Below are 11996 nucleotides of genomic sequence, written 5' to 3' on the forward strand. Positions count from 1 at the left end.
GGTTGTCCAACATGTGAATGTGCTTAACGTCCCTACACTGAACATTTAAAAATGGTTAAAAAGATAAAGTTTATGTTATGCATAGTTGACTACAAAAAATGGGGGGAAGGTACCGGGTCAGGAGAAAGGTCGCCGCCACCTTCGCTCATCTCTGCATCTGCGCCTCCGCCCGGCAGCAGGCATGGGCGGGGGGCCTGCCCACAGGGCACGCGGCCGCCTCATCACTGGGCCAACCCTGCGCCCAGGAAAGCGGGAGGAAGAGCTCTGAGCACCTCGGCCCTGCTCCGCAGGCCGAAACCAGGCCGAAGCCAGGGCGGCGCCCCCCCCCAGAGGCCCTCGTGCGCCCCAATGTCAGGGCCCCCTGCCTGCCCTCCTCCCTCCTGCCCACGGCCACCCCCGGCCGGCCCCGCCCCTGCACTCCGCTCACACCCGGGGGCCACGGGCTCCCGCAGGCCGGCAAGAGCAAGGGCGCTCGCTCCAAGGAGACCCCACAGGGAGGCTCGCTCTCCAGGGGCTGGGCGTCGGGTCCGAATGCCCAAGACTCGGAGTCAAGGGCAGGCGCGACGCCCAAGCACCACGGGATGACGACACACGTCCCGCTAGACACACGTTGAACTACAAAGGAACTTGTGCCAGGTGTTTCTAAGGAGCCTTCCGGATCAGCAGGCAGCTTGACCGAGTCAGGGCCGTTGACCGGGACGCCCCCGGGGTCAGTGACGGCCTCGAGGGGACCTAGCCAGCCAGGTGGGGGTGGGGAATCACGGCAGGCCTGACCCCGGGGAGGGACCGCGGGCCCCGCTTCCTTTGACTCAAGCTCAGATGTGAAGCCCCGATCTAACCGCTGTCCCGCCAGACACGGCCCCGCTAAAAGGGAGCTCCTGCCTCCTTTACAAACGCAGGCGGGCCCGATCTCGGGCCGAGGGCCCTCGCTTCCCTCGGCGGCAGGGCGGAGGGCGGCCGCCGGCCGTCACACGGCTCAGCCCCGCTGAGCGCGCCCGAATGACCACACGGGCAGGCGGCGCGAGCAGGCGTAGGATTTACTCCATTATCTCCTCCTCCCCGTCTCATATTAAATATCTGAAATATATTAATCTTAAAAAACAGTATTAACACAGTACTCAGCGAATACAGGCAGTGGAGTAAACAAGAAGTCTGGCTGCAAAACCGCAGGTAAATTTAAAAACTGGAGTGTGGGCGGGGCCGTCCGCGCTCAGCACCCCCGACAGGAGCACCGCGGGCCTGTGCGCCACGTGCGGCCCAGGAGGGACACGAGGCTGCAGAGGCCCCTGGGCGGCGGCCCCTGGCTCCTCCTCGGGACGATGGGCCCGGTCCGCTGGCCTCGGGCGCCGGGGGCCCGCCCGCGCCCTCAGTCCCTGAGCAGGTGCTCGGGCTTGGGGTAGCCAAAGAGCACGAAGTCGGCCTCGTAGAGTTTGTACAGCTGCTGCCTCCAGGCCAGCGGGATGTTGGCGAACCAGTCCTCCTCCCAGCTGCTGGCAGTCCTGTTCCGGTAGCTCGGGGGGAAGTGCAGCCGCCCGTCCACCTTGAGCAGCCGCAGCAGCTGGGCGGCGTCCTGGTCCAGGGTCTCCAGCTTGCCCACGAAGTCGTACTCGATCTGGCAGGGGTGGCAGAGCCGGTGCACCTGCCTCCAGTGCTCGTTGAAGGGCGCCAGCCTCTCGGTGCGGGGGTCCAGCAGGTACTGGATGAAGTGGGAGAAGGTGACCCGGAGGCCCGCGCCGAAGGCCTCGCTGACGGAGGCCGGCGGGCTGCTGTGGTTGGCGTAGGCCCGGAGCATGGGCACGGCGAACTTGCGGTAGAACTCCTCGTTCTCCAGCTCGAACTTGCTGCGGAAGGCCGAGATGAGGCGCACGAAGGGGTCGCGCACGAAGAGGAACTTGGTGTACTTCTTCAGCTTGATCTTCATCAGGTGCCGGGAGAACTTCCCGTAGCGGCGCCAGAACTTGTTGAAGGTCAGGTGGGTGCTGGAGTTGTGGACATACTCGCGGGGGATGTCCAGGGGGTCGCGGTAGGGCGCGCCCCGGTCCAGCAGGCTCTCGCTGAGCACAATCATCACGCGCTTCCAGTTGGTGCAGGCCACCTTGGGCACGTAGCAGTAGATGACGCCGTGGCGGTCATCCACGATGAGGTGGTTCAGCTCGTAGTTGGGGATGTCGTCGAAGGAGCGCTCCTTGGCGGGGAACACGAAGCTGGTGTTGGCGCAGAAGTCCCTCAGCACACCCCTGCGCGCCGCCTGCTGCCCGTCGGCGTCCGGGCTCTGCGGGGCGTCGCGGCTGGACCAGTCGTAGCCCCTCACGCTCTCCTCCATGCTGCCCGGCGCGGGCCTGCTGGGGGCTGGCGGTGGGGGCGGCTCCGTCTTTTTGCCAGGCAGGACGCTCTGCCTTGTGCCAGCACCAAGCAGCTTCTCCAAAAACTCGTCCACATCGGGTGCGAGCTCCCTCCCGGCGGCCTGGCCGGGGCTGGGGCGGGGCCCCGGGGTGCGCGGCCGGGAGAAGGCGGCGTGCGGGGAGAAGTGCGCGGGGCCCACGCTGTCCCAGTACGCGATGATCAGGAGGACCATGCCCACGGAGCCCAGGGCCAGCCCCAGGCGGAGCAGCCGCGCCCTGGCCATCCTGCGCCTGGGCCCCGCTCCGGCCGTGTGGAGAGGCTGGCGCCGTGCCCCGGACCTGGAAACGCAACGGAAACCAAGTTAAAGGCTGGGCCCGGCCAAGGGTCCCTCCTGTGGGCTCAGGGGCTCCTTCCGCGAGGCCCTGCGCCTCCCCCTCCCCCTCCCCCTCCCCCTCCACGCGCTGCGTCTGGTTAGGCCGCCGACCGGGGGTCCTGGATCCTCTGTGTAATGTGACTAATGCTGCTCACAAGGGCCCAAAAGGACGAGTGTGGTTGCTGAGGGGACCAGGGGTCCCTTGTCACTTCCCTGAGGAGGCCCAACAAGCCGTCCCCAACAGACCGTGAAGAGGAGGCGCGAGGATGCGGGTGTGGGGCCGGCGGGAAGGTAGAGCTCTGCGCAGCACCAGGTTGGGACTGTGAAGACGCCCCCTCCCTCGCAACAAACTCTTTTCTGTGTCCACTCGATCCCCATGCACACAGGAGACCAGCCCCACTGCGTGGTCCCTGCCCCGCACATGGGGTCGCGGGAGCCAGGGAGGGAGGGTCCGAGTGCTGGCCCCGCCTCAGGTACTCTCAGTGCTCGGGACACAGCAGGGAAGGGGACAGCGTGTCTGCTCAATTGTGCGGCTGAGGAACGCTGGCTATGCTGTTGGGGACCCCGGCTGGGGACGCTGGCTCAGAGAGCAGGTGGCGGCAATGCCTAGGACGCCTTACCCGGTTCAGCTCAGGCTCCGGTCGACGGAGCAGCCCCCTCGCTCCAAGACCTGCCCTCCTACAACTGAAAACTACAGACAGGCGCAGTTACCAAGCAGAGGCAGAGCCTCTGGGGACCTGGGGAGTGGCCCCAGGGGTTTGCTGGGTCCCTACTGTCTCCCATGCATCCCAGACAGGGCGCAGCAGAGGCCACCAGCCCCAAACAGCCACCGGCCCCCGAGAAAACGCAGGCTCCCGCGGGAGCCCAGCCAGAGGACGGGCAGGGGCAGCGCGTGCCTGCCCCGGGCCCCTGGGAGGCACCCCCGGGGCCCTCGGCCGTGCTGCCTGATGGGAGCTCGTTGTAGGCCTGCGGGCCTTTCCCGAGCCACGGGGTCCCACAGTGCAGCTCAGGATGGGGGCCCGGGGCTGCAGTGTCCAAATGGGCTGCAGACTGAGGTCAACCATGGGGGGCGGGGTCGAGATCGACATGACAAGGCTCCGGGAAAGGCCCTGACCACGGGACCTCCGGGGACGTCCCTGGCGAGCCGGGCAGCCTGCACCCGGAGGGACAGCTGGGCTCCCCGCCCCAAGGCGCCACCCCGGCTGAGGCTGATGCGGACGCTGTGCTGCGGCAAAGCCCGGCTGGGAACCCCTATTTCCTGCCGGTGGCAGAGTGCAGGAGGAGCGTCTTGGGAACCGCTCCTCGCCTGAAGGCACCTAACAGAAGCATGTCTTTGGCAACACGCGTTCCCATTAGGCCAGCACCGCATGGCGGGGGAAGGCCGCCCCGTGCCGGCTGCCTGCGCACGGCCTCCCGTCTGAGGGAGCTGTCCCACCACCCACCAGCAGGCAAAATCGAGGAGGATGGGGGGCCTGTGGTGGCCCACTGCGCTGAGCCCCAACATTTGGGGCGCCTTCCGACTGCCACCTCCCATGAGACCCGTGCGAGGGCACCTCCCACGTCTCCAGCAGGCGGGCGGCTCCCGCGCCTGAAGGCCAAGCAGACGCGCTGCTTGACCTGTGTGCGTCAGCGTGACTGTGCCTCGGGCTGCCCAGAGCGCGGGCCCACGTTATTCCCCAGTTACACGGGGGCGAAAGGCCCCGACCAGCCAGCGCAGGACTGGAGGGGAAGGACGAAGTCGGAGGCCGACGCTCCCCGACTTTAAGGCGCACCTGCGACCGTGACCGACACAGCATGGTGCCGGCGAAGCCGAGAAATGAGCGACAGGACCGGTCGGGGGGCCCGGGAACCGACCCAGCACATACAGCCGGCTGGTCTTTGACGGAGGAGCAAAGGCAACACGAGGGAGGCAGGACGGTCTTTCTCTTCAACAAACGGCGCTGGGGCAGCTGGACACGCACGTGCCAAATAAAACACCGAGGCACAGACCTTGCTCCCTTCACAGAAATTAACTTGAAATGGGCCGCAGAGCTGAACGGAGAACACAAAACAATGAAACCCTGGACGGTGCCCCAGGCGGACACCTGGACACCTCGGCACAGCGAAGCCCTTTCAGGTGCCACCGAGGACGCGGCCCCCAGGGGCGCTGTCCACAGCCTCGTCTGTACAAGGAGGCTCACTGCAGCTCTATTCAGAGTGGCCACGGCCTGCAAACAAGCCAGCGGCCCCCCGACAGCGGAGGGCCCAAACCCACCCGGCGCTCGCTCGCTGCGGACCAGTAGGCTGTGACAAGGAGCGGGCCCCGCCTCACGCATCGACGCTCGCCCCACTTGGGTGGTCTCACAGGACGCACGGAGCCAGAGGACTCAGACACGAGAGAGCACACCACGTCGCTCCCTGCACAGGGAGCTTCCAAAGGGCAAAACCAGTGACAGAAATCCTGGGCCGCAAAGGGACCGGGGGAGACTGGGACGGAGATGTTCTGCTACCCCGCCTGTAGGGGGCCCGTCCACATTCGTTGAACGGTGCCCTGGAAACGTGTGCACTGCCCGTCGCCGCAGCGCCGACCCCGGCAGCCGCAGCCTCGCGGGCACGGGCGGGCAGGAGGGGCAGGCGCTCCGGCGCCAGGGCCGGTCTCTGCCGGTGGCCCCGGGACGTGGCTCACGCCCCCGCTTCCGTCCCTCACCTCCAGCACAGGGACCCCGGAGGCCTGCGCCCCCCACGCTGCTGAGGGTAAAGACGAGAGCCGCCCGCGGAGGCTGCGGAGGAGCAACGTGCCTGCGTTGCGTTGAGCTGCTGGCCCGGCACCCCCGCCTTCCGCAGACCCCCGCATCTGTGGCACTGAGAGGCAACACGTGACTTTCATTATTCTCATGATCCCTGCCAGCAGGCAGCTACCCACCGGCAAAGACGGTGGGTCTCCAACAGCCTCCACGGTAGAAGCAGCGCGCGCCCTTTCAGCGGCGCCGCTCCAGGCCTTGCGCACACTAGTTTGTTCAGCCCCCGCACCGGCTGCGATGGAACTGATGGACGAGGCGACGGGCCGGAGCCCACGCAGCCAGCGCGGGCCGGGGCGGCCTCGGGCCGGGCAGCCAGCGGGGGCGCCCGCCTCCCAGCCACCGCCCACCGCGCGGCACAGGCCTCCTCAGGCCACGCCTGTGCCGGGCTGCCTGCTTTTCACTGGACACTCGGCTTTTTATTGCCTTTGCCTCTGAGAGAGTCCACGTCTTCTCGTCCAACTAACCAACTTCTGAGCGCTCACCACGGGGCCAAGTCCAGGTCCCCATGGGGCGCTCCTGACTGGGGGCAGCGGCCGAAAGGCCGGAGACGCCAGCTCTGCAAACACCGTCTGTGGCAGAAATTCCCGTGTCCCCATCAGCGCAGCGAGCAGAACTCCGGACAGTCCCTGCGCGGGGCCTCGGCATCCACCCTCTGCGCCCGTGCCGTCCAGCCCCGCAGCGGACGCTTCGGTGCCAAGGGAGAGCCCCGCTGTGAGGCAGCGCTGTGCGTGGGGCCACGCTCTCGGCGTTATTTGCTTACAAAACTACTTCCCTTGTATTCAGTTTACCCTGCGGACTCAACCCCACAGTACATCTGAACAGAAATAAGTAATAAATGGTCACATTGACGGGAACGGGAGGCGCGTGTGCGTCCCGGAAGGCCTGGATGGAAGTGAAGTGACCTCCCCGCAGAGCCGGCCGGCCGCTCCCCCTGGCTCGAGGCCCCGGTGGCAGCTCAGGGAACGGGACACCAGCACCCGTGTGCCCATCCCGTACTCAGGAGCTGGATTTCGTGTCCCCAGAAGCCAGGCGTTGGGTCTACTGAGCCCTCCACATTCCTGCCAAGACTAAAGTATCTGATGCAGAGTATTTGACTCTGGAATCCAAATAACTCATTTCTCAGCCTTAAGTCAATTCAAAGCAATTATTTCAAGGTAAACGAATGATAATGAATTTCACCGTGGTTATTCAAGAACCTGCCTGAGGCTCTACCTTACGAGCACACCCAGCCTCCAACCTCTCAGCCCATCCACTGCCCGGCCCCACCCCTGCCTGGCCCCCCGCTTCCGCTCCAGTCGTCAGAGCCAAGGGCTCCCCACATCCAGCCCCCACAATGGCCTGTGACAAACCCCGTGGGAGCGGGATCCGTGCTCTCGTCTCTCCCACGGTACCCTCACGGCCCCGCTCAGGCGGCAGTGGCCTTGCTGTTCCTCATCACCACTGGCCAGGCCCCCTGCCTGGCCCGCAGTCACCACTGTCTTCTGCCGGGACCCCGTCCTCTGCAGGGGACCCTGTGGCTCGATCCGATCTGTGTGCAAAGCTCGCCTCCGCAGCAAGGGCTGCCCTGGTCACCCCCGGCCCGCCTCCCCGACCCCCGCACCCCGCGTCACTGGTCCCCTCCCGCACCATGTGCTCACTGGGTTTCTTTTAAGAAAAGCTCAGCTTTCAGGAGGGGGCACTTGGCCTGCCTACCACAGTGGTAGCCGCAAGGCTGAGGACAGTGTCTGGCATACAGCAGGTGCTCAGGAGAGGGTTCTTACGCTAACTAACAAACAGAGAAACAGGGCTGGCCCTGATTTAGCAATTTATGGAACTGGGTGACAGGTAAAGAAGGGTTCACAGTACTATTCTTTCGGCTTCTGCAAGTGTGTAAAAATCCCTTTACAACAAGTTAAAAGAAAAAGAAAGCTAAAGAAAGTGCCAAACCTCCGATATGTGACCACAGCCAGGAGACAGGAAACAGAGAACAATGACGTTAATAAAGAGGAAATATAAGAACAAGTAAACTCCCTCTGACAAGAAAGTGGCTGGTGCATGATCGACCCACACAAACAGGCAAGACCGGGGCCTCTTCTTTCAGTTGAGCCAGAGCCTCGAACAAGGTCTCTGACACGTGAGGACTGCAACTTTGCCCTTTTTTACCAAGGTTACACACACAGGCTTCGGGTTAACACAAGCAGCGCCCCGCCCTGTTCTCCTGCCCCGCCTCCACCCTCCACCCTCCACCCTCCTTTGCAGCCGAATCTCTGGAATCCCTTGCCTCCCTCCCTCCCGAGGCAGCAGCTGTTCTGTGGGGGCCTCCCCTTCGGACTGCCCCACTGACAGGTGGGCAGACGGGGCCCGTTTCCCCCGTGGACCCTCCACGGCCCGGCCCTGTCTCCGCACGCCTTTCCAGACAGGCACGCCAGCCCTTCCACCAGAGCCTCGCGGGGCGCTTGGGACGCGCCCACCGCGTGCGGGTTGTCACAGCTGGCCTGGCAGCGCCCGCCACGACTGTTCTGTCCCGCATGACGCTTCCTTTTCCCAGGAACCAACCACAGCCCTGGTTTCCGTTTGCTTTGTTTTCCGCGCACTTACAGCACCCAGCCCTGGCGCTGCCGCTGTCGGAGTCTCCGCTCCAACGCCCCACGCGGGCGCCGTGGCAATTTCATCTTCCCTCCAAACCTTTGCGAGGATCCTCGGGCCAGCTCGGGCCACGGGGGGCCTGGGGTCTGTGCCTGGTGCCTGGCGGGCAGCCTAGCCTCGGGCCCTCAGCCAGTGACCTTCCCTGTGCACCGAGGAAAACCCTGGCCCCTCTGCTGTCTTTCTGGCTTCACCGGCTCGTTTTGAGGGAGCGCGCCTGCCAGTCACTTCCCTAAAGGGTCTCCAGAGGCAAGTTTGGGGAGCGTATCTGAACGTACCTTTACCCCCTCTCCTTTGCCTGCGCATAGAGTTCAAGATTGAAAATACTTCCCTTCAGAGTTTTGAAAGCCGCTTCTCTTGTCCTCCCACTCCCAGCCTTGCTGTGGGGGGTCCCCAAGTCATTTTGCGCCCCCTGTGGTGACCTGTTGGCGGCCTGCTTTTATTCCTCCTCTAGAAGCTGGCACGATCTTCTTTATCCTGGAGTTCTGAGATTTCACAAGGACCGTGGAGTCGGTGTGCACGGCTCTCCAAGTCTGGGAGCTGATTTGAGGCTCTTCCAAATACAGCCCCTGGCCCCCACACTCACATCAGCCACTGAAATGCAGCTCCCCTCGCTCTGCCTACCCCTGCCCCCCCCCGCTCCCCCTGCCCCCCGTCCAACCGGAACAGACTAGGAGAGTGAGGGCGCCTGCGTTCTCACCCCGGCTGCCAGCCCCTCCGCGCCCCTTCGGCGCAGGAGGGTCCGCTTCCAGGAAGTTGCCTTGTATCGTTTTGTGGCCGATTTCATTCCACTTCCTTCCTTCCTTTCTCTCTCTCTTTTCATGTTCTTCTTACTGAAACTCAGCCTTCAGCTGTCAACCTCCTGATCTGATCCTTTAACTTTCTCTTTTCTCTCATTTTCCCACTCTTTGCTCCTCCGTTCATCTTCCTAAGTTCCTCCTCTTTCTCGCTCACTGGCCCACTGAGTTTTCAATTCTGCCATTTTTCTACCCAAGGGGTTCCTTTCCAGCACTTGGCTCCTTTTTTCAGAGCACCCTGCTTTTGTGTCGCATGTGTAGCACATTCATCGCCGTGTGTGCACGAGGGACTGCTTTCGAGGCTCCCCCTGCACACCCTCCACTGTCTGCACAGTGTTCCGGCCTCCGCCTTCTGAGTCGGGGGGCCTCTTCCTGAGTCCCTGGTTGTCTGTTCCTATTTAAGGGGTGGGGATTAAAGGAGCTTGGAAGCTTTGAACCCCGGGAGGGGGGTTATTCATTATGAGCATCACTCACAAGTGACCTAGCTGGGCCTCCTGACTGCAGTCCCCCAATGCCCCTGTTTTCAGATCTTTGCTCTTGGGCTGCTCAGAGGCTCCTCCACGCTCCTGCCTGGACAGAAAGGGCAGCGGGCCCAGCTCCGGGGCCCCGCACGCCCCCGGGCCTGCTCGGAACCACGCAGCTCTCCCCCGGCGGGCTGGGCCTGGTGCTTTCCTCCCCGGCTGAGGTGTTTTGAAAGTCCTCTCAGCAGCTACAGAAAACCTCCACCCCTCGGTTAACTGCAGGAAGTGTTGAGTTACTGTGTCGGTTACGTTGGGCCCATCTCTTGGCAAAGTCATGGGACAACCACGGCCCAGCTGCAGCCACAGACCTACTAAGTGTGAAACTACCCAACTGCTACTTTCTGAGTGGAAAGAGAAACAGGTTTAACCGACTGACGCCGAAGGTTAAGTCCCTTCTCAGAGGGCGCACTGGCTGCATTTGTTCAGTGGCGTCAGCGGCATGCTCTGGGCCTTGAAGACACTGAAGTCATGAAGGTCCCTGAAAACGGCCATACGACAAAAAGTAAAAGAAATAAAGAAATAACCTGTCTCCTTCCCGGAAATGGCACTTCAGCCTCTTTCTAGAGGAGAATCGCCCGCGGCCTAGGCGACCCTGCAGCCGGGTGACGGCCATCGGTCGGCCGTGCGCGGCTGCTCTGCCGCCGTCCCTCCCGCGCGGCGGGCCCGGGGGTGGCCCGGACACCCCTCCTCTCTCTGCTGGAGCGGATCGGCGTTGGCCCAACGCCGCCACACAAAAACCAAATGCGTTCGGCCGTCCCTTGCCCAAACTCGCGCCCGCGTAGCTCATCGCTGCCACCAGCTGCGTCCTCCAGGCACCCAACGCTCCTTTTCTCTTCCCTTCTGCCACCGCGCGGAGCCGCAGGGCCCATGACCCCCCGACGCCTGCCCACGCCCGGCCCCCACCTCCCCCCACGCTGCTCGCATCCCCCTCTCCGGGGCTGGTGTCTGACACACAGATGTTACCTCGCCCCAGGCCCGGACGACCCCTCGCCAAGGGGTAAAGTCCACGCGCGCACCGTCCGAGGCCCCTCCCCGCCCGGCAGCCTCAGCCTCGCCCGGCTCGGGACCCAGGCCCGCGCGGTCCACGCGCGCCCCGCCGCCTGCCCCCCGGAACGTCCTCCCGCCTGCGCCGCTGTGGGCCCGGCTCCTGCGGGGTCCCCACCGCAGAAACTTCTCCGGCGCCCCTGCCTCGTCGCCGTGTGCGACCGCCCGCCCGGGTGACGGTCGGGCAGCCACACCGCGCGCGCCTCGCCCACCCGCGCCCCGCCGGCCCGGAGGCGCTCCCCGTGAGCTGCGCGGGGAGCAGGGGCGCCGAGGGGCGCGCACGGGGCCGCCGGCCCGAGGGCGCCACAGCCGCCGAGACCAGCCTGAGGGAGAGGGGCCGTCTCCGCGGCCCGCGTCCGTTCGCTGGCGTCCTCCGGGCACCGGCTCGCTCCCGACCCCCGAGAGGGGCCCCTCCCGGGGGCCCTGGTCTGCGCGCCGGTGCGGACCCGCCGAGCTGTCTGGGCCCCGCACGTGGGGCCGGTCCCCCCGCGGGAGGCACCCGCCCCCGCCGCGCCCGCGGTCCCGTCTCCCGCGCGGAACTGCACGGTGCCCCCGTCACCGCCGCGGCTCGCTCTGCTCCGCGCCAGACGGCGCCCCGGCGCGCCCAGGCCCGCGGGCCACGTCCCGAAGCCCCGGCGCCGCACTGGAGGGCAGGGTCCCCCTGCCGGGCCCAGCCGCGGCTCCCACCGCGGGCGAGGCTCAGAGACGGCGCGCGCCGGGCCAAGGTCACACAGCGGCCGGCGCGGGGCTCGGCCAGGGCGCCGCCGGACCCGCTGGGCGGGAGGAGAGGGCAGGGACCGCCTGGCCGCCGGGAGCCCGCCCCGCGCCCCGCGCCGCGCGCCGCGCGCCTCACGCCCCACACCGCACCTCACCTCCCCTCCGGCCGCCGCCGTCGCCGCCGCCTCGCGACCCTCGGAGGCCGCCCCTCCGCCGGCCCCGCCCCCGGCTTCGCAGCCCCGCCTCCTGCTGCTCGTCTCGCGAGAACTGGCGGCCCGTGAGGGCGCCCACCCTCCACGCGCCTGCGTCCTCCGCGCCCCACCCCGCCTCCCAAGCCACTGCCATGTGGCGCCGTATTTACGACCCGCGGTGGGTCCCGCCCCCTCCTCCCCAGCAGCCAATTCCGTCCTGCGGGCCGCGGGGTTGGCTCCGCCCCCAGCGGCTCCGGCCCCCGAGCGGCGGGGAGCTCGGGATGGCAGTCGGTGGCGCCAGCTGAGACCAGGCCGCGGCTGTAGCCGGTGCGTCCCCGCTGAGCAACGCTCAGGCAAGTGCCTCTCCGAGGCCGTCCGCAGCCCGTCGCCGCGCAGGGGCCAGTGAGACCCTGATGAGACGAGGCCCGAGAGCGCTTGGCGCTGTGCGCTGCTGGGCGGGGCGCTCAGGCTCAGCGATTGTTTTCCTGCGGTTAATGCACGTAACGGAGACGCCACCACCTCCACCGCCTTTCAGGGGTCAGCTCGGTGGCATGAAGGGCAGAACTTCCTCACTTAGCGGTGTTTCCTGTGTTCCTGCCCACGGACAA

At 65.8% G+C, this 11996-nt stretch overlaps 1 protein-coding gene across 1 annotated transcript; it reads right to left on the reverse strand.

Annotated features, from left to right (window-relative positions):
* Positions 1-824: 824 nt before the first annotated feature.
* On the reverse strand, positions 825-11403 carry CHST12 (carbohydrate sulfotransferase 12). The gene is made up of 2 exons (XM_054565182.1): positions 11353-11403; positions 825-2681 (listed from the first exon to the last, which is right to left on the reverse strand). The coding sequence occupies exon 2, from the start codon at positions 2624-2626 to the stop codon at positions 1367-1369; it is 1260 nt and encodes a 419-aa protein (XP_054421157.1). The 5' UTR covers positions 2627-2681; positions 11353-11403; the 3' UTR covers positions 825-1366.
* Between the last annotated feature and the right edge of the window lie 593 nt (positions 11404-11996).

Source organism: Pteronotus mesoamericanus, unplaced genomic scaffold (assembly GCF_021234165.1).
Source record: "Pteronotus mesoamericanus isolate MK-2021 breed Mesoamerican mustached bat unplaced genomic scaffold, CSHL_Meso_final contig_1, whole genome shotgun sequence".
Classification (NCBI taxonomy): domain Eukaryota; kingdom Metazoa; phylum Chordata; class Mammalia; order Chiroptera; family Mormoopidae; genus Pteronotus; species Pteronotus mesoamericanus.